This window comes from Schistocerca piceifrons, chromosome 6 (assembly GCF_021461385.2).
Source record: "Schistocerca piceifrons isolate TAMUIC-IGC-003096 chromosome 6, iqSchPice1.1, whole genome shotgun sequence".
Lineage (NCBI taxonomy): Eukaryota > Metazoa > Arthropoda > Insecta > Orthoptera > Acrididae > Schistocerca > Schistocerca piceifrons.
Window position 1 is genome coordinate 251,686,809 of NC_060143.1, and position 23,912 is coordinate 251,710,720.

General features: G+C 37.1%; 1 protein-coding gene across 1 annotated transcript in view; it reads right to left on the reverse strand.

The window, feature by feature from the left end:
- Window positions 1-23,912, reverse strand: part of LOC124803257 (dynein axonemal heavy chain 1-like) — an 866,140-nt gene that overhangs the window by 810,334 nt on the left and 31,894 nt on the right. The window contains exons 3-4 of the mRNA XM_047264440.1: window positions 13,970-14,113; window positions 5,731-5,973 (exon numbers count right to left, since the gene is read on the reverse strand). Of these exons, the coding sequence (XP_047120396.1) occupies window positions 5,731-5,973; window positions 13,970-14,113 (387 nt within the window). The remainder of the gene's footprint in view (window positions 1-5,730; window positions 5,974-13,969; window positions 14,114-23,912) is intronic.

Sequence of the window (23,912 nt, forward strand, 5' to 3'; positions counted from 1 at the left end):
ATATCATCAGTGAATCTTATCATTGATATCCTTCCATCTTGAATTTTAATTTCACTCTTGAACTATTCTTTTATTTCTGTCACTGCTTCTTCAAAAGCAAGTAGGGGTGAAAGACCATATCCCTGTCTTACACATACACTGTAATACTTGGATCCAGACCATTGGGGCTGGAATGTGACAAAAAGAGGGTTAGCTCCCCACTACAACACTGAAACCCCCAGCACCAGAGAGGCATCTTCTGCTTATATCTTGTAAATGTAAGACAGATTGCGAAGACCAGTGTGGGCGTACATGAGCAGGACTGTTTCGCATGAAACAGTATTAACAATGTGAAAGATCACGCTCCAACATCGACGACAATATTGATATAGAAGATTATCTGGATGAGCCTCTTGCAGTATCACTATCGAAGCAGCTGAGGTGACAGAAGGTATTAATTTTTGTGATACTTGCAGCATTACGCATATTTACGAATCACTTTTTCCCTATCATAACATTAATCATCCAACTACAAATTTTTCAGTTGAAGGACAGCAACAACCCACTGTTCAGACTAGATATTCCACAGCCTGACACTTTGCCTGGAGCTTCCTTGTTCTGGATCCTTCACCTGAACCTTCTAGTCCCAAAGATACAATGACAGGACCACTAACAGCCAAACAGAGACAAGTGAAAGAACTGCACACACGACATTAGCACCAGTTCAATATACAAGTTACATGGCTTTTGTATCTCATATTCTGTCACTAAATGCCTTCTTTCATTTCCAGATGGAGAACCTACTCAAAGAAATGACCAATCCTAGGCTCGACATTCAATTATTTTACATGATCTCTACATTACTACATACGGACATCATATTCTTCTTCCTCTCCAGTGTCATGTACCTAATATGATGCAAATATAATCTGTTAATGTTTTCAACAAACTTGCTTTCCCATCAATTCATTCACAACAATCTCTTGCAAGCATAACACACCAAAAGTTTAGCACCAATGAGAGATAGATAGGTGGGAGGGTGGGGTCATTTGGCTGTAAGGTACAAAAGGCATTTTTCGTAATTTTTGTTTTTCTCTAGCCTCCCTTATGAGAAAACTGATGTCGCTTACAGGAGATTTACTGTGCTTTCAAAACGTGTAGGGGTTTTTGTTGATAACATGTATATTTTCCTAATTTTAGGGGTGGAAGTGGGCATTTTTAACGTTATTGCGGAAGGGCCAATAAATCATTGCTTTTCAGCATGGTCCAGTGCCGATATCGCTCATCAGAAAATCAAACCTGACTGGTGGATTCTGTGGAAAATTTTGTCTACTGTAATTCTGTGTAGAGTGGTCATCATAAGCAAAAACGTAGTTCTCAAAATACAAGAGAAAACTGAAAGAGGAAAAATTTTAAGTTTTTTGTGTTCATCTGCATCTACATCCACATCTACAAAGATATTCTGCAAGCCACTGTACTGTGCATGGTGGAGGGTACCCTGTACCAGTATTTGCTATTTCCTCTCCTGTACCACTAGCAAATAGAATGAGAGATGAACAACTGTCTGTGAGACTCCGTATGAGCCCTAATTTTTTGTACCTTAGCGTCGTGGTCTTTACGTGCAATGTATGTTGGCAGCAGTAGAATTGTTTGGCACTCAGCTTCAAATGCCAGTTCTCTAAATTTTCACACTAGTGTTTCTTGAAAAGAACATCGCCTTCCCTCCAGGGATTCCCATTTTAGTACTCGAAGCACCTCTGTAACACTTATGTGTTGTTCAAAACTACCGGTAACAAATCTAACAATCCGCCTCTGAATTGCTTCGATGTCTTCTTTCAATCCGACCTAGTACAGATCCCAAGCACTCGAGTAATACTCAAGAAAGGTCCTATGTGCATTCTCCTTTACAGGTAAACCACTCTTACCTAAAATTCTCCCAATAACCTGAAGTCGACTGTTTGTCTTCCCTACCACAGTTGTCACATGCTCGTTCCACCTCATATCACTTTGCAATGTTATGCCAAGATATTTAAACAACTTGACTGTGGCAAGTAGGACATTAGTAACACTGTATCCAAACATTACTGGTTTGCTCTTCCAACCATCGGCATCAACTTACATTTTTTTTACATTTAGGGCTAGCTGCCATTCATCACACCAACTGGAAATTTTGCCTAAGTTGTCTTGTATCTTCCTACAGTCAATCAACTTCGACACTTTACTGTACACCTCGGCATCAGCAGCAAACAATCACAGATTGCTAACCCCCCAGTCAGCCAAAGCATTTATGTGTATCAAGAACAACAGCAGCCCTATCAAACTTCTCTGGGGCACTCCTGATGATATCCTTGTCTCTGATAAACACCTGCCATTGAGGACAACATACTTGGTTCTATTATTTTAGAAGTCCTTGCGCTACTCACATATCTGCAAACTTGTTCCATATTCTCATACCTTTAACAGCCTGCAATGGGGCACCATGTCAAATACTTTCCAGAAATCTAGAAATATAGAATTTGTCTGTTGCCCTTCATCCATAGTTCTCAATATATCTTGCAAGAGAATGGTAAACTGAGTTTCGCACAAGCAATGCTTTCTAAAACCAAGCTGATTTGTGGATATAAGCTTCTTAGCCTCAAGAAAGTTTATTATATATGAACTGAGAATATGTTCAAAGGTTCTGCAGCAAACAGAAGTTTGGGATATTGGCCTGTAATTTTGCAGGTCTGTTCTTTTACCTTTCTTATATACTGGCGTCACCTGTGATTTTTTCCAGTCGCTTCGGACTTTGTGTTGAGTGAGAGATTCGCGATAAATGCAAGCTAGGTAAGTGGTCAATGCCATAGAGTACCCTTTATAAAATCTAACTGTGATTCAATCTGGACCTGGTGATTTATTTGTTTTCAAATCTTTCAGTTGTTTCTCTGTGCCAGGTTTGATTATTTCTATGCCGTCCATACAGGAGTCTGTCTGATGGTTAAATGATGGTATGTTTGTACGGTTCTCCTGTGTGATCAATTTCTTGAATGTGAAATTTAAAACTTCAGCTTTTGTTTCACTATCTTCAATTGCCACAATAGACTGGTCAACATGGGAATGAAAGGAAGCCTTAGACCCACTTAGCAATTTCACATACGACCAGAACTTTCTTGGGTTCTCTGTCATATCTTTTGTTAAGCTGTGACAGTAGTAGTTGTTGTATGCTTCGTGCATAGATCTTTTCACAATTGCATAAATCTCTACTAACCTTTGTTTGTTGTTATTTGTGCATCCCATTTTGAACCAAGAGTGCAACAGCCTAGCCCCCGCCGAATTTCATTATTAAACCATGGTGGGTCTTTCCCATCCTTTATCCACATACTAGGCATGTAACTCCCCAGACGAAGATTTACTATCTACTTAAAACTGTTCCCATAATTCCTCTACATCCATCTTACTGTAACTAAGTGATGCCAATTCACTGTCTAAGTGACATATTAATAAATGTTTGTCTGCTCTTTCTAGCAGAAACACTCCCCTAGCCTTCTTGACTGATTTATTAACTTTCTTAATCTTAGTTGCGATAATGACATCATGATCGCTAATTCCCATTTCTATACTGACATTATCGATAAGGTCCGGCCTATTTGTAGCTACAAGGTCTATGACATTTCCACTGTGTGTGGGCTGCCAGGCTAGCTGCTCAAGATAATTTTCAGAAAACATGTTCAAAAGTATTTTGCATGATTGTCTGTCTGTAACCACTGAAACGAATCCATAGACATCCCAGTCCATTCTAGGCAAGTTAAAGTCATCTCCAACTAGTATTGCATGATATGGGTATTTACACACTACTGACAGTAGACTTTCGTTGAACGATTCTAGAACTGTCATAGCAGAATAGGGTGGCCTGTAAAAAGATCCAACAATTAACTTAGTTTCACCTACACCTGTTATATGTGACTAGATTATTTCACTGTCACACTCAACTTCAACATCAATGGAGACAACATTTTTGCCAACTGCAACAAACAGTGCCCCTCCTAATAGTCACTAATCTGTCTTTGCAATATATGTCCCATGACTCATTAAATATCTCAGAGCTTTCCACTTTGGGTTTCAGCCAGCTCTCAGTTCCAAGAATAATTTGAGTGTTAGATCTTTCTTGGTGGGTAGTAAATTCAGGAACTTCATTATGAATACTTTGACAGCTTGCTGATAAAACTTTTGCAGTCAGTGTATCTTTATTGTGAATGCTGTTTGACTTCCCTTGCTGTGAATCAACTAGCGAATGTTCATTCGTGTGCTAATGAACACTCGCCAGTTGATTCACAGCAAGCAAATTACCGCCTTGCCTAAAAACCCTCATGTGCACTCCAAAAGTACTCTGCCACTTGAGTAGCTGCTTCCTTTGTGTAGTGCATCACTGGTCTATCAAGGTGAGTCCTACAAATGGTCATACAATAATGCAGGTCTAAAAATCTGCAGTCAATACTTCCACAGAGTCGACGTAGCCTTTGGTTGAGACCCTCCACTCGGCTCCAAACCAAAGGACCCCAATCAGCTCTGGGAATAATGCTGCAAATTGCAAGCTCTGCTTGCACCCTGCAGCCAGGAGTCTTCATCACCTCCACCAACCATCTGTACAAACTGAGGTTCACCTCAGAACCCATGCAACAGGCATTGTTTGTGTCGATGTGAGCCACAACTTGCAGACAATTGCACCCTGCATGCTCGATAGCAACAGGTGAGGCTGCCTCCACATCTCAGATGAGGCTCCCTGGCACACATATCGAGTGCACATTGGTTTTCTTTCCAGCCCAGAACAGTATCTGCCTAAGGGGCTCCATAACACACCTAACATTGGAGCTCCCAATAACCAGTAAACACCCCCCCCCTCCCCCCTCTGCACCATCACCATGCCTGTCAGACCCTGCTGAAGGAGTGGTCATGGCTCTCCGGCTTGAGTGACGCGAACACATTACCACCCGCCACTCACACTGTTGTGAGAGTGGATTCACCACATCAGGTGCACTAGGAGGGGCCTTGGAAGCAGAGTATGTGTGCAAAACAAGTGATGCCTGAGGTATCCCATACAATGCGCCAGATTCTCCACCACCTCTACACCCTGAAACAGCAGCCTGAAGGTGACTGACCATAGCCAACAGCATGTTGAGCTATTCGCAAACTGTGGCCAGCTTCTCCTACGTCCACACACAGCATGCGCGCATCATGTCCATCCTAACAAAACTACTGAAGAAGTGACTATAAAAGCAGACAATCCTAGATATGTGACTTGTAACCCCCAGATGTGTCACCAACAGACTGAATGAATTTACTCTTACAAAAACGTGAGATTAACCCTCTTAAACAGACAAACATGTACAAAATTTAATAAATATACTCCATGGAAAACACAGAAAAGGATAAACACTTCACTTGCCACTCTGTAGACATACTCGTATCTCAGATGAGAGCTGGAGTCTGAGGTGAGAAGCCGAGCTCTTACAAAGCAGATAACATGAAATTCAGATTCAGGCCCAAAAGACATACAGGAACATTGAAGAAAAAAACTTCCACAAATTTTGGGCTGTTTTGAAAACCAACTGACTAGATTACTAGTTTGATTACAGACAAATATAATTGAAGTAAACACACATCACCATTCAAAACTTATTATTACTAAGTTTCTATTTCTTTAGAATCAATTAGGGTGTCTCAAATACACCTACAGAACATGCTTAACACAATATTAAACACTCTTGAAATTACCTTAGCTATATCAGTCTCTCTGGCCATTTGACTGACTTGAACTGTTATCTGCTCAAGTCTGGCATACAAAGCAAATTCGTCTTCTATTTGGATTTTGTGAAGCCTTTCTATTTCCTCCTCATGGAACAAATTTGTCTCATCTATTTGTTCATATACTCGTAATGGCCATCCAACAGCTTCCCATTTGCTTTCAAAATCTTCTTGAGACAACGAGTACCAGAAATGGTCAAATATATCATACTCCTATGAACAAAAGTCATCTATTTGTACTTTTTTTGCTAAGAATAATGATAAAATGAAAATTTATGTTGATATCTGTCTGAGAACAGAGAATTTTGAATCAGCTGGAAATAGCTGTAAAGATAAATTTAATGATTCAACTGGAAATAGCTGTGAAGATAAATTTAATGCACAAATTAAGAGGGGTATTTCAACAAAGAAGAAGGCATTAACAAACATTTATCAATTGAAGACGAAGTCTGTAATGAGTGCGATCATATTGTAGCACTTTCTAAGCTCCGCCTCGACCACACAATTTTTTTTACAATCCACTATTAACGGTTTTGGCTAATGCCATCTTCAGAACATAAAATATTCTCCTGCAGTTTTATTTTTACATCTGGAAACCTGCAGACGTTTCATAGCAGTAAGAATTCAATGTTAAAGTCAGAAAATATGAAGTACCTCAAGGTTTAAGACCACGCTTGATTCTCATACTGCTTTAACAAAAACAGATGATTAATGGAAAATCTCATATAAAGATGTGAAACAAATACTAACAAAGAGATAGAGGGGTTGGCCAGTACTTACCTCAGCTCAGTACAGCCGACAGATATACAAAACAGATCAGAAAATTTACATTCCTAGCTTTCGGAACTTTGTTCCTTCATCAGGGAGGAGAGAGGGGAAAAAAGGGGAAGAAGGGAAAGTGGATTCAGTTACTCACAACCCAGGTTATGAAGCAACAGGGAAAGGTAAACAGGGAGGTTAGCAAGGATGGAGGCATGGTTGTCACAGGGAAGCCAAAGATATCTGTTTTGGCAGAGTTCTGTTTCGTGTATCTGTAGGCTGTACTGAGCTGAGGTAAGTACTGGCCAGCCCCTCTATCTCTTTGTTAGTATTTGTTAACATAAGCAAATTAATTGCAAACACTGAAAGAACAGTAAATGTGAACTTCCTCCCATTTATTTCATCCGCTTCATCTGCTTTAAATCTGACTACGTTCTTGGGTCGATGGGTTCAGCAGAACTTGAATGGGATACACATATGAGTAATTTGTCAAAAACACTCAAGGGTGTGCTACTCCATGAAAATATATTAACATCTACAACCAACCAACAAATAATGCCGCAAGCATATTATGTGCACAGTGTCATTCACTGATTAGCTATGGAATTATTTTCTGGGGTAGCCCTGCTCAGAGCACAAACATATTTAAAATTCAAACAAAGAGGGGGTTGAGGATAATTAGTAATCTCAAAAATGGAGTTTTTATGAATTTCCCTTTAATGAATTTACTGGTCAAAATATTCCGTATTTGTTTGTCCTTGAAAGCATTTTACTCACCACAGACAGCCTCAAGAAAACCAGCAGGCTAATACATAACAAGGATACACACATTACTGTATGACAGGAAAATCAAATACACGTCAAGTATGTACCACATCATCCTACCAGAAAAAAGAACAACATATCAAAAGAAACATGCTTTTAAATCGATAATTAAAATCACTTTAAAGCCATTCCTGATAAAGCACTGTTTCTATTTTGTCAAGAATTTATAGACATGTAGAAACAGTCATTTTTCTTTAAATGTTGGGTAATCAACTAAATTGTAATATTTCTCTTTTCCACAAATAGTGCGCATTATGTTTGACCTGTTCAATATCCTGCCTAAAAATCTATGATGTACAACACTGATGGATTAATGAATATACAATTTATTTAAAATTCCTGCCACTAACAAAGAATATTTGTTAATGTTTTGTCACAGCATTCAGTGCATTTCTGTAAATAACACAAGTTTTCTCTTAAATATCAACATTCCTGAATATCCACACACAATAAACAGTGTATCACATTTCTACTGATATACTATTTATATGAGTTTGGTACCTGGAAAATTATTTTCGTATCTAATATTTAAGTTTCAAAATTTCAATGCACACCCTATATACTTTTTTATTTAATATTTTAGCTTAATTTCTATTAAAAACACTTGTCAATGGCATAACTATCACTATGGTAACTATTTAACTTTTGGAGATTTTACTAATGCACTTTTAAAGCACTGTAACATTACACAGACGTAGTTATTACCAAGTAATAAGAAATCTTACTTATCCACTTTTAGAAATTTTGTATGAAAAAAGAATGTAGAAACGAGATGGGCACATTGTGTATTTCCACTGTATTCTGTTTTTTCCTCATATAAAGCTGTACTTTCATTTACAGAGTTGCTTCATTAAAATGAGAAATACATACATACATTAATCCTTGTTCCATAGATCATGAATAAAACATTTTGTAATGATGTGGAACGTGTCACTTTAACGTTTTCTATACACAAAATAATTAATTTTTTTTTATTTTATTTTTTTGTTTTATTTTATTTTTTTTATTTATTTATTTATTTTTACAGTTACTACTTCATATCTAAGAATTCATCTATTGAGTAGAAGGAGCTGTCATTCAGAAATTCTTTTAATTTGCTTTTAAATGTTGGTTGGCTATCTATTTGGCAAATGACCAAAGATTTTTGTGGCGGCGTAATTCACCGTTTTCTGTGCCAAAGTGAGATTTAATCCAGAATAGTGAGGCTCATCCTTTCTTCTAGTGTTGTAGCTATGCACTTCGCTCTTATTTTTGAATTGGGATGGGTTATTAATGACAAATTTCATAAGTGAATATGTGTATTGCGAAGGTACTATGAATATCCCAAGTTCCTTAAATAAATATCTGCAAGGTGATCCAGCTATTATTCTGATCACATGCTTTTGTGCAATGAATACCCCAAAATATGATGCCATATGAAAGCAGTGAATGAAAACAGGCATGGCAGGCTAATTTACTGATATGTTTATCACCAAAATTTGCAATAACCCTGATACCATAAGTAGATGAACCTAACCGTTTCAGCATATCATCAATGTGTTTCTTCCATTTCAATTTCTCATCATGCACACACCCAGAAATTTTGAGTATTCTGCCTTAGCAACAGACTTCGAATCATAGTCTACGTTTATCAATTGTGTTATGTCATTTGCTATACAGAATTGTATAAACTGTGTTTTCTCAAAATTCAGTGAGAGTCCTTTTGCAGAGAAGCACTTAATAATTTTTTGAAGGACGTTATTTACAATTTCCTCAGCTGATTCTTGCTTGTTGGCTGTGATTACTGTACTTGTATCATCAGCAAAAAGACCTAGCTTTGCATCTTCATGAATATAGAGTGGCAAGTCATTATATTAAGAACAATAAGAGACCCAATACTGAACCCTGTGGGACAAAATTAAACCATTTGTGCACTGTTCCACTCATACCACAATACTTAAGCCTATCTAGAACGATTTCATGAGTCAGACAATCAAAAGCCTTTGAGAGATCGCAAAATATCCCAATGAGTGGTGTTTGGTGATTCAGTGCATTTAATATTTCTTCAGTGAAAGCTGGTTTAGATTAGATTAGATTAGATTAATACTAGTTCCATGTATTATGAATACGATATTTCGTAATGATGTGGAACGAGTCAAATTTTCCAATATATGACATAATTAAGTTAATTTAACAACATACTTAAGTTAATATAACAACTTTTTATTTTTTGTGTCTTTTTTTATTTTATTTTTTTTTTAATATTTTTTTTCTTAATTTATATCTAAAAATTCCTCTATGGAGTAGAAGGAGTTGTCATTCAGAAATTCTTTTAATTTCTTCTTAAATACTTGTTGGTTATCTGCCAGACTTTTGATACTATTTGGTAAGTGAGCAAAGACTTTAGTGGCAGTATAATTCACCCCTTTCCGTGCCAAAGTTAGATTTAATCTTGAATAGTGAAGATCATCCTTCCTCCTAGTATTGTAGTTATGCACACTGCTATTACTTTTGAATTGGGTTTGGTTGTTAATAACAAATTTCATAAGAAAGTATATATACTGAGAAGCTACTGTGAATATCCCTAGATCCTTAAATAAATGTCTGCAGGATGATCTTGGATGGACTCCAGCTATTATTCTATTACATGCTTTTGTGCAATAAATAATTTCTTCCTCAGTGATGAATTACCCCAAAATATGATACCATATGAAAGCAATGAGTGAAAATAAGCATAGTAAGCTAATTTACTACGATGTTTATCACCAAAATTTGCAATGACCCTTATTGCATATGTATCTGAACTCAAACGTTTCAGCAGATCATCAATGTGTTTCTTCCAATTTAATCTCTCATCAATGGACACACCTAAAAATTTGGAATATTCTACCTTAGCTATATGCTTCTGATTAAGGTCTATATTTATTAACGGTGTCATACCATTTACTGTACGGAACTGTATGTACTGTGTCTTATCAAAATTCAATGAGAGTCCGTTTACAAGGAACCACTTAGTAATTTTCTGAAAGACATTATTGACAATTTCATCAGTTAATTCTTGTTTGTCAGGTGTGATTACTATACTTGTATCATCAGCAAAGAGAACTAACTTTGCCTCTTTATGAATATAGAATGGCAAGTCATTAATATACATTAAGAACAACAAAGGACCCAAGACTGACCCTTGTGGAACCCCATTCTTGATAGTTCCCCAGTTTGAGGAATGTGCTAATCTTTGCATATTATGAGAACTGCTTATTTCAACTTTCTGCACTCGTCCAGTTAGGTACAAATTGAACCATTTGTGCACTGTCCCACTCATGCCACAATATTTGAGCTTGTCTAGCAGAATTTCATGATTTACACAATCAAAAGCCTTTGAGAGATCACAAAAAATCCCAATGGGTGGTGTTCGGTTATTCAGATCATTCAAAATTTGACTGGTGAAAGCATATATGGCATTTTCTGTTGAAAAACCTTTCTGGAAACCAAACTGACATTTTGTTAGTGCTCCATTTTTACAGAGATGTGAAGCTACTCTTGAATACATTACTTTCTCAAAAATTTTGGATAAAGCCGTTAGAAGGGAGATTGGACGGTAATTGTTGACATCAGATCCATCCCCCTTTTTATGCAAAGGTATCACAATAGCATATTTCAGTCTATCAGGGAGAACGCCCTGTTCCAGAGAGCTATTACACAGGTGGCTGAGAATCTTACTTATCTGTTGAGAACAAGCTTTTAGTATTTTGCTGGAAATGCCATCAATTCCACGTGAGTTTTTGCTTTTAAGCAAGTTTATTATTTTCCTAATTTCAGAGGGAGAAGTGGGTGAGATTTCAATTGTATCATACTGCGTAGGTATGGCCTCTCCCATTAACAGCCTACGTTCTTCTAATGAACACCTGGATCCTACTATATCCACAACATTTAGAAAATGATTATTAAAAATATTTTCAACTTCTGACTTTTTGTTCGTAAAGTTTTCATTCAATTTGATGGTAATACTGTCTTCCTGTGCTGGTATAGCATTTTCTGTTGAAAAGCCTTTCTGAAAACCAAATTGACATTTTGTTAGTACTTCATTTTTACAAATATGTGATGCTACTCTTGAATACATTACTTTTTCAATAATGTTGGATAAAGCTGTCATAAGTGAGACTGGGCAATGGTGTAACAATATCATCTGGAAAATGCCCTGTTTCAGTGAGTTACAACATAAGTGGCTGAGAATCCTACTTATTTGTTGCGAACAAGCTTTTAGTACTGTGTTGGAAATGCCATCAATTCCATGTGTGGTTTTACTTTTGAGTGAATTTATTATTTTCCTAAGTTCAGTGGGAGAGGTGGGTTGAGTTTCAATTTTATCAAATTGCGTTGGTACTGCCTCTTCCATATACTGCCTTACATTTTCTAATGAACAGCTGGATCCTATTCTCTCTACAACACTTAAAAATGATTATTAAAAATGTTTTCTACTTCTGGCTTCTTGTTAACAAACTTTTCATTGAGTTTGATACAAATACAGTCTTCCTGTACTCTCGGTTGCCCTGTTTCCCTTTTAACAATATTCCAAATTGTTTTATTTTTACTATCAGATGTGTTAATCTCAACATAATGCACATACTTCTGGACTTTTTAATAACTTTTCTTAATACATTGCAGTAGTTTTTACAATGTTTCACTGTTTCGGTACCATTACTCCTCCAAGCTATATGATACATTTCCCTTTTCTGTTTACAAGATATTTTTATCCCTTTAATAAGCCATGGCTTTTTACATAGGTTCTTATAATTATATTTCACTGTTTTCTTAGGGAAACTGCTTTCAAACATACTCACAAAGGTATCATGAAATAGGTTAAATTTTAAATTAGCATCATGTTCCCTGAACACCTCACCCCAGTCTAACTGTTGCAAGCTTTCCCTAAAATTTTGAATTGTGAAATCGTTTATTGAATGCACTATTCTGGAGGGCTGTTTTGCATTATCGTATGGAGTTACGTCATATACAGTAACTGGCTGTGCATCATGATCAGACAGACCATTCTTAACAGGAATAGTTTTTATTTGATTAAATTTATCTTGGTCTGTGAAAACAGTATCAGTGTGCTGCTTTCCTGTACCACCTGAGAAGGAAAATCAATAACTGATGTCAAATTGAAAGAACCAAGTAATACTTCAAGGTCAAGCTCTCTATCGGACTCTTTTAGAAAATCTACATAGAAATCCCCACAAACAACAATTAGCTTTCCTCTGTCTGACAGATAGCACAACAAAGAAGCCAAGTTTTTCAAAAATAGTTGAAAATTTCCCAATGGGGACCTATATACGGCTACATTATTTAGTTTAAGTTCACTCGCACATGCTTACATATGTTGCTCTATGCAACATTTTTTAGTTTCCAAATTTTTCACACTACGACAGATTTTAACATATATGGCAACTCCTCTCCATAGTGTCTCTACTTACAATGTGCTGAAAGTTTATATCCACCTACATTTACCATTTTCATACCTGTGACTATATGTTGTTCAGACAGGCATAGTACATCTATTCCATTCTCAATTTCTAAATCTTCTAAACAAACAAGAAGCTCATCTACTATGTTTTTTTAATACCCTTATATTCTGATGCTATATACCAACAAAATTTTTCACTATGCTTTTATGTGAATCTTGCAACATACTAACATTATTTTTCACTGTACTATTATTAGAATCTTGTGGTATTTTAACATCTCTAATACCTGCCTGTCTGAACTTCTTTTTAAGCTTAATTTCAATCAATTTTGGATGACTGGACGCTGATCTTACCCTAAAAAAGTACTCCTATGAGTTTCAGAGGCCCCCCCCCCCCCCCTCCTTAAAGATTTTGGTATCATCCCAGCCAGTTTACCCTTCCCTTTCCTATTGAGATGCAGGCCATGTTTCGTGAAGTCCCACCTAGCAATACCATCAACAGGAACCAAACCTATGCCTGACAAAGTAGCTGCACGAAGCAGCTGATCTAGCTCCATATTGACCCTCCTGACGGAGCTGTTCAATTGGGGATGATCATACTGCATGAAAGCAGGAACCACGCCAACATTTGTGTGGTTCGTTGCAGGTACTATTTTTACCAGATCGCACTCAATTATTCAATTTAAATACTAAGTTAAGAATCAACATTTGTTCAAAGATGTGCAACTTAATTTCACTGAAGTTCCACTGAGAACATAATTTGTGAATGAACAAGTGTGTGAATTTGCACAGGATATGTAGATATAGAGGGGATAGGACAGTCAGATAAGCATTAACCAGCTAGTATATTAGTACTTCTTTTGTTACTAAGCATTATTAGGATTGATACTTACAGACGGAAAACAAGAAACAAATTAAGTGGAGAGTTTGTAAATGATTCAGCTCAGTACTAGCAGAAGACCAACAGTGCTCCATACTGCACAAAAAAATCAGGAACAGAAAAGATAAAGCAATATACTTGTAATGAGATGTTAAAGAACTATCGCTCACTATCCTTCCATTCTAGTGTTAACTCATTTTTTTGGTAGGACTTTCTTTCCTTCTGTTACTTGAAATACACCGAGTACATCTCAAGACACTTTACAAGAAAATAGTCAAAACTTGTAAATAAAATAATCTACTTACTATCACAATTTTTCTCGTAGCTTCTTCCAGGTTTTTTACAGTTACTGGTACAGTTTCCATCCATTCTTTTATTTCAAAAAGATGCTCTATCGAATTTGGTTTTTCCAGTAGCTTACGAAATATTTGTTTAAATTCATCCAATATCTGCAAAATAAGGTATGTAATTAGGTATTTATATTATATCTGTCTGTAACATATGTAGATGATGCAAAACTCGCAGGACTGCAATTTGACATCAGCACTGCATTCTCATATATAAAATCAACAGCCCGATATGCTGGGTGCCTTTGTTTCTGCAAAATATCTTCCAACAGGGTTACTGGTGAACAGACACAACTCTGGGAGGAGGGGGGGGGGGGGCTCAGAACTATACCTGTTTCATCTCTTATTAATTTCCCAAATAAACAAACAAGAGGATTCTTTGCAGGGCATCTTTCAGACTTAAGTGTCTCGTAGTTTGTATTATAATAGGTAACAGACCAAAAGCCTGAATTCAGCTCTGATGGTGAATTATGGGAAACATCTGAGTGTCTGCAGGAAAACTGCATATTGTGTCACAGTGCCTGCTTTGCAGACTGTGGTCAAAAACATTCCAGACAACGCTACAAGTTCACAATCAGTCTAGTATTACAGGGCATAAGGTACAAGTCAAGTCTTAGGGAGAAAAGCTATAACAAGGCCAGGAATGCACTGGTCATGGGAGTGGAATGTCATACCTGGTACAGCCAGCACATGTAGGAGCATAGGCGTGTGTGTGTGTGTGTGTGTGTGTGTGTGTGTGTGTGTGTGTGTGTGCGTGTTTTACTCTAACTCATCAAACGATATTTCTGAAAATCAGAAAGTTTTCGTTCTTTTGTGTGTGCCTATTGAGAACTCATTACTTCTGCTTTTCAGTGAGTGGTCTCCTCCAACTCAAAAATATTTACATTTAACAAGAACTTCGTCACTAAATTTAACCCTGGTACAGTACTCTTTCAGAAGGGATTACCAGATAACTAGTATTTTTAAGCCAAATGTCCTGTTTTAGGTTCTTTGGGGAACCATCGTGGAAAAATACAGAACAAATTTGAACCATAATCTCACTTACACAACTAAAGGTGACATCACACACTTTACTGAGAAAGTTGCTCACACTAATGTGAAGATCGTGTTACTCTTCAAGTGGAATGATGAGCCCTATAGTGAGTTTAAAATTATTGCAACTTTTGACATTTGGCTCACAGGAGGGGACCTGACACCGCTGCCCACGTAGCACCAATGGTGAGTTGTTTTCCCTACCTCGTCACCAGCGGTTCAGTTGGTAAAGCATCCCTACTGACATGCCGTGCATAAACATACCATGTGGTGTCATATATCAGATGCATCTAATTCATTAGCGCTTGTTGTAAAGTGATATTTTCTAGTGTTGAAGTGTTCTGTAGTCATCAGGTATTGTGAACATGTGGTTTGTGTCAGTGATGCATTAATAACAGCAATGAAGCATGTCTGAACATGACATTTTCAATACACATGGTCATTCAGGAGCACATTTACTTGCCTGTGAAAATAATGTTCTGGTGCAAAACATTTCTGCAAATTCAATAATAACAAAATGGACAATGCACCATATCACTCTGTCATGATGGATAAAGCTACAACTGTGCAGTGGAGGAAAGCAGATATATTGCTCTGGGCACACAGAAATGTTTTACTGGATAAACTTGAACCTACCATGTATATGGCAAAGTTACTGGAACTTGTGCTGTACAAGCCAAAAACTCCATACTACCTGGTCTACAAACCCAACACTAAAGGACATAGTTTAATAAGGCTTCTTCCATATAGTGCTAATTTAAATCTGACTGAGAATATATGGGCCTAGGTGAAATGCAATGTGGCAAAAAACAGCAAGTAGTTTACACTCAATGAGGCTAAAATGCTGACAAAAGAAGCCATTGCAAATGTTAAACCACAAGATAGATCTTGAGTTGTCAACCAAGGATTCAAAAATGGCTCTGAGCACTATGGGACTTAACATCTGAGGTCATAAGTCCCCTAGAACTCAGAACTACTTAAACCTAACTAATCTAAGGATGACACACACATCCATGCCCGAAGCAGGATTCGAACCTGCGACCGTAGCTGTGATGCGGTTCCAGACTGAAGCGCCTAGAACCGCTCGGCCACTCCGGCCGGCCCAACTAAGGATTCATGAAGGACTATGATGAGTTTTGAATAATACGGAACTTCTCTTGTTGCCATGTTAAAATCTGTTTCTTTTGCCAAAACACACCACGGTTTACAAATATTCATCTCACCAAATGCAGCTGAAATTGCAACAGAATAATGAAACACTGTATTATTAAACTAGCAACTGAATGCAAGAAAGGATCAATTTGAAGAAAATGCCCACTCTCAGAATAAAAATAAACAGTGTAACTTCATTTATTTTGTTACAAAACGCAAAGCAATTCTCATTTCACCAGCTACTGATGGTCCTTAAAAATTACATTACCTCACTGAAAAATTCTGAATTTGCTTCAATATTGTGGTAGATATGAAACATTCACATATTAATTGTATGGCAAAATACTCTCCTTTCTGTGTGCTATCATATGCCAAAATCTTGTTTCCATACCTCAAACTGTTTAGGAGATATGACGGAGTTATGAGTATTTCATTCTGGCTTTTTCGCTGCCACATATGTTCATGACAGACTAGTCTACACACATGCGATTTTCCTGAGGCTGGACACAGTGATATCCTTCCAAGTTTAGAGAATAATTCAATATGTTATCTACATTTCACATGCAGCCAACATACGACCTACCACACACCAACCACAAATTCAAAGAGACTGCTATTTTTCAGTTCAAACTCTAAGAATTCTTGCTGTAGTTTACCTAATATCAAAATATCATAATAACTATGACCAGTAATGAATGATAAGTAGGTCATAATGAAGCTGACTAATTAAGCTACAAGATATGCAAGTGTCAGAGTTTATTACTGAATAGTTTTTTTTTTTTAAATCATTTGTGAAAGATTCCAAATCGGCCAGCTTGTGCAACTTGCCATTCACACAACCAAACAAACCTGCCAGGTTCCGCACTGAGTAGGACATGCATTATCATTACCAGACCACACACTGGCAACTGTGCTTCCCTCCACTCACTCCACACTGAACTACCAAAAGCTAATATTAAACACAATACAGATGAAGAACTCGGTGCAGCACATTCATGCAGAGCTTGTAAGATCATCAGGAAAACACCTTGGATGCATTACCTGTCACCTACTTTGTCACATCAACATGACATGGTTTGTATCTGAATGCTTGAACAGCTAACTGGCAAGGAAGGCACAGTTAACAGTTCCAGTTACATCAGCAGTTTTTATTAGATAATAAACCTTTATTAGATAACAAACAAGTCCCTGACAAGTCTTTTGATGCCTATTATGTACATATATCATGCATAAAGTGCAAGGGGGTATGCTATAAGTAACTTTTAAAGCTTAAAACGTTATTTCCTACATCTTACCCCAGTTTTTTGATGTCCCTTGAAAAGTGTAAAAGCAGGTTTCACTGTATAATGAAGTTATAACTTAATCATTTTTTACATTTATTAACACCTGAAGAGCTTAGATCAAACATATAACATAAATGAATAAGTTCAATACAGCTACAACTGTTAAGTTTTGTTCAATAAACACCAAGGTTACCTAAACTGATCAGAAATCGAATATAATTTGATAGTCATTTAGTAGCCACAGTCAACGCTGAAGGCAGAATCGTCCTAGCGCTATACATACATTGTATCTTCTGTTTCTGAGAAACAAAACTTGTTATTTTTTAAGGTTCTGTACCTCAATTGATATAAACAGAACCCGTATAGGTTCATTTTGTTGTCCATCCACCTGTCTGTCGGACTATTATAAACCCTTTTTCTCATAAACAGATCAATTTATGAAGTAGAAATTTACGTTACATACTAAGGTCTATAATCCCTTGGTGGTGTAAAAAACGGAAACTTCCAAGCCAATGAAGCTTCCAAATCAATGAAGCTTCCAAATCAATGAAGCCAAAAGACACACCAATTAATGTCACATATTTTAACACTTGCAAACTCACTGATTGAAAATCTATTGCATATTTCCTGTTGACTTAGGATGATAAAATTTAGCGAAAAGCAACTTTCTGCAGTACAACTGAAGAAAAAAATCCAAAAATTGTTAATATGTAATTATATTTTATGAAAAACAATTGTTATGGCATTTGTTATTAGACTGACTGTCTGTCTGGTAAGAGCCATTTTCTCAGAAACAGGTTCGGTAACAAGCTGAAATTTATGTCACATGCTAAAGTCCATGATCCCTTGGCAGTGTAATAAATGTAAGCATCTAAGTCTATGAAATCAAGAGACAGGCCATCTAAGCCACATATATTGAGGCTCACAAACTCATCATCGAAACCTATTGGGTACTTCCCAGTGACCTAGAATCATGAAATCAGGCAAGAAGGAAGGTTTCAAACAATACAAATATGGGGGAAAAAAATGTTAATTTGTAATTATATCACGTGAAAAAAATATTCCTTGTTATTTCAAACTTGAAATTACAAGTCCCGAAAGTCCTGGAATTCCCAGAACAGATATCTTACCATTATTGATGTCAATAACGTCCAAAAATCGTAGAGATTCTCAATTCATGGGATGGATGAACTGTCTATATACATACATAATTAAATTTGTACAGAACCATTAGAGTGTGAGACCTACTCACACCTGCCCTATGTTTTACTCTTTAGAATGAATACGACCTCATATTCATCATCACTGTCTACTGGCTTCAACACTTTAGCTACAAAAAATATATCTTTTGGAAATGCTACCAAAATATAGTCACAAATAAAAACATTCCAGTTCAAATTAAAAAGATCTGTCTGATTTATCATATAACTTTCATCTTTACTACTTTGTTCACTACCTTTGTTTGAAGTCCTTTTATCTTCATGTTGCTCAGTTTTCTGCTTGTCAGCCCTCTCCACACTTCCTTTCTCTTTTTCTTCTATTTTCCCCCTTTCCTTAAAGGTTTTTCTTCAATGGTCAATTTCTCAGACACTTAAGTCCATATAAAGTTTCTCTCTTTTGAATGTCCAGCTGATTTCCGAGACGAGTCTTTGGGAAACCATGAAACTCCTTCAGTTAGATATACAATATTCTGGTGCTACTGTTATTGGCATGTAAACCACAACTGTCTTCAACATTTTGCATATTATCTTCTAAAGTGTGTTGACAGATCACACATCTATCTGAATCTGATGGTTCTACTGCATTAATCATGTCATCCGAATTTAGAGAGAGGTCTGAAACTGCAGACTTACAGAACTCCAACTCCGCAAGGATGTGACATTAAGTGGATTAATTCCACCTTTTTCTAAACGCAGAAGTTACATTCGTTGGTGTCACTGCCTTATTAAAAACTTTAACCAACACGTATTGCGACTTGATACATTGTCTTCGGCCTGAATTTTTCAGCATCCACAAGACTACACTGTTTTACTGTGTACCACATACAAGTGTTCTATTGTGTACTAAAGACACCATAAACCAAAAAATCTGTTAACAATCTTTAACTACTTATCTACCACCTCTAAAAGTGGTTAACATATAGCTAAAAGTGTATATTTGATCACAAAATAGCAAATTCTTTTTACTTGCATGTTTTGTGGAAAATACAAGGGTTGGAACTTAAATAGTGGCAACTATTTATTCACAATTGATACAAAAGAGTTAGACATTTGCACCTGTTACTGTCCTTCAACATAGCCACCAGCATTGTGTAGAACCCGTTGCCAGTGACGTGGAAGGCGTAGTATACCGTTAGCACAGCCTGTTCTGTTGACGGTGCGAATTGAGTTGTCTACTGCCTGTCGAATCTCTGGAACAGTTCTGAAACAAATGCCACGAAGTGGTTCCTTCATCTTCGGAATCAAATCAAAGTCACAATCACGTAAGTCTGGGGAGTATGGTGGATGGTACAGTACTTTCCAGTCCCATCAACCGAACAGAGCAGCCACAGCTTGTGCTGTGTGCGCCCGCGCATTGTCATGCAAAATGATGGGTGGGTTGCACAGAAAGAATCGCCACTTCCTTCGCAAAGCTGGTCACAGGTGATGCTCCAAAAATGAACAGTAATACTGTTCACTGATGGTCTGCTGTGGAGGAACGTAATGCATTAAGATAACACCATCACAGCTGTACAGGAGAATCACCATAACTTTCACCATACTGGGGCTCTGACACACTTTTGACTTTCACAGTGACCCATAATGACGCCATTCGTTGGATTGGCGTTTCAGTTTTGGCTTTGTGGCATTTGCTTCAGAATTGTTCCAGAGATTTGACATGCAGTAGACCGCTCCATTCACACCATCAACAAAACAGGCTCTGTTAACGGTATACTACGCCTTCCACGTCGCTGGCAACAGGCTCTACACAATGCTGGTGACTACAATCAAGGACAGTAACAGGTGCAAACATCTAACTCTTTTGCACTGGTTGTGAATAAATAGTTGCCACTATTTAAGTTCCAATCCTCGTATTAAACTGATTTACAGTCAATTCATCTGAAAAACAGAGCTCCATAATAAATACAGCTGCAGTTGAAAAAGCGAATAGCAAGATCAACTAATACAGATTTGAAGAGGTCATGGATATTAAAGAAAGCATTTTAGTGTCTTCCGTTAAAAAAGTGTGAACTTCTCATATCCAAACAGGAAAAGGAAATGATCACTGCAATTCCAGCAGACTTCTGCCTATCAGAATTTAACATGGAAAACACTAAAATTAACAGATTCACCTTGATGCATATATGCCAATACTGTACCACTGTAGAACCAATAACATGAAAGGGAGAGTGGTTATAGACAAAAAAGATGAAGCACAGGCCCTTCAGGTTTATGAATATTGTGCTGAACAACTATTCGAAAGGTGCGCCACAGCAGTGAGTCCAACAATGCTCAGTGATTTAGATGTAAAACCAATAGTCAACTGTTTATCTGATCTTTATGATCAAATGATGACAATGTAGTACAATGACCACTTAGACATATACCACACAAAAAAAGAACTTCATCAAAGATCTATAAGCAATGAGTCACAATGTTTACAGAGGAATTATGAGAAGAATACTTGGATGGAGGGGGCAATCTTATAAACCTAATCATGCAGTTTAAAACTAAACTCTTCCTTAAATATATCCCTGCAGAATATTGTGTCTTGTTTTACTCTTAAATAATTAAACTAAACAAAAGCCAGGATGAAGGATGGATAACTCTTAGGATTACAGTATCTTGTGCTAGGAACAGAGAGCTCTACCTAATTCAGAGGACAGCCTGTAGCCAATAGCATTTCCGTCAGTACTGTAATATTTTTGTCAGTTTTTGAAAAGCAAAACACATGCACTATGCTTTAAAAAAGTACTCAAAAGAGTAATACAACAACAATTTGCAACATTATGAAACTATAAGGGAGAAAAACAGATATGGCAGAACAAATATCACATGTGACATTCTCTAAAAAGACCAATTGAGATCATATAAGTCCTCAGGCCTCTAAAAAGTAGTAATTCTACTTGATACAATTGTGTTTCTCACAGAGTGTTCTTGTGCTGACTCAATAGGACTAGCCTTAGTGACAGATCTGTACTGATGATCTAAATACTCTCACCTGTAGATGACATTTCTTTGGATCTTACACTGATACTTACAGGTCTCCTACAGCTGTCATTATCTGGATTGGATTTTGTCAGACGGTATATTAAGCCTGGTGGTGTTATTTGACAGGGCTAGACTATGTGTTGACACTAACTCCTGTCTTCTACTTTCTCTCACCATCATCAGCATTTTCATCAACATAAACATGGTGTGAAACTGAAGATGCATTATAGTCACTTACAGTAAATCAATACATTTAAGAAATAACTCTCATATACTGCATGGAAGAAGGCATTACACACGGGAAAGAAAATGTTTTCCAACAAGGAAATTACATAAACCCACAAGGTTCTTAGAAAACAATGCCACATGACTGTCTCTGTATCTAGTATGACGAATTTGGTTTACTCTGCACGTAAAGCAATATTGGGTATTTTGCTGTCTGTTTTGATGGATAACACACTGATGCTTCTACTCTAGATCTAATTTACACACATACAGGGCATAACATTTATTTTAAAGTGTATTCCCCTTTCAGACCTGAATTTTATGCTGTAATGTTCTTAGGTAATTTTTAATGACTTTAGATGCAAGATCTAACAAAAACAAGTACCCATTTTCAAAATATAATTTGTAAACTTGGTTTCTTTTTATAGTCTGAAATAACTAATTTTGAAATATTCACTACTGTAAGAAGTAAACTGATCATTCAATAATTACAATGCAATATAACATTAATAATTCATTCATACAGTGGAATATAACAAACCAATTCCATGTATTCTGGCAGTCAAATGCTGCTGTGCACTGCTATAGTGAAGCTCAAAAGTTGGCAGCACTTTTACATGATAAAATGATTGAAAATTCACAAATGTGTACTTGAGGTTTCCAATGGGGAAAAATATTTCAGTTCCACCTGAGAGACAGTAAAATTTAATGTACACAATTGTAGCCAGTGGGTCTGAAAGGTATATGAAGGATCTTGCTGCTGAAGACAGGATATAGTTTACACCACTCTGACACTGAGTCGACTAAGTCCACCTCCATAGTGCAGCCGTAGTGCTACCGTCTACCACACAAGGGGGCCCGGGTTTGATTCCCGACAGAGGACTGAGTGTTGTGTGTCCATCATCATTTCATCATCACTGACATGCAAGTCACTGAAGTGGCGTCAACTAAAAACACTTGGAATACAGAGGCCGAACCCTGAATGGGATATCCCGGCCAATAAATGCCATATGATCATTTAGTTTTTTTTGCTCAGAGGGGCTGTAGGCACATCCCAGGAAAGTATGACAGTATGACCAGTTACATTCTATGGTTGTGAGACATGACCACATCTTCACAATGAAACAAATGGTGGAGACGTTTCATGAATTTGATTAAGACCTACAACTCACATTCATTGACTTCCAGCAGAAATACAATAGCATTAATCAGATAGCCCTCTGGAAAATAATGTAGGAGTTCAGCATACCAATGAAGTATATCAGGCTGTTACAATGAATAAAATTACCAAGTATGCTCTGCAAATCAACTGTCAGCACCCTTCACAGTTAAGAACTGGTTGAGACAGGGCAATCCTCTGTGGCCAGTTCTGTTCAACATTGTGCTGCAAAAAGGTGAGACATGCAGTTGGAAGTAAGAGGGTGAAGGAGATTGATCGAGTAAAAGTGAGACAGAGAAGGAAAGTCAACAACGAATAATAAATGCAAACTGGGTTTATGACAGTTTAAACTACCTATACATGTCACACATTGTATCCCAGTTACATTCTACGGTTGTGAGACATGAGCACTGCGCAGGCAATGGAGGATTTTAAGAAGATTTTAAGGAAAATTTATGGTGCAGTTTACAATACAGAAACTGGAAGATGGAGAAGAAGACACAATGAAGATCTGTATCACGAGTTTAAGAAAGCTGATACTGGGAGAGTGACTGCAAGGGGAAGACTACCCTGGGCAGGACATGTTCTCTGAGCAGAGGTACTCTCCCTAACAAAGTATTAGCAGGTCAGCCTTTTGTACAAAAGGTTATCTGCAAACAACTTTAGTGGCCCTGGAAGAGGCAGATCCAACAGCCAGAATTGAGGATGCATGAGCCAGAAGTAAATGGGTGAACATATGAAAGCAATTTTTGTGATGTTACAATCCTAATTAGTCACGATTTGTGGACTGGATGTGTTGATCATTTTATTACGATTTATGTTTACATTTCTGTATATTTTTGTCTTCTCTCCTGGGCCTA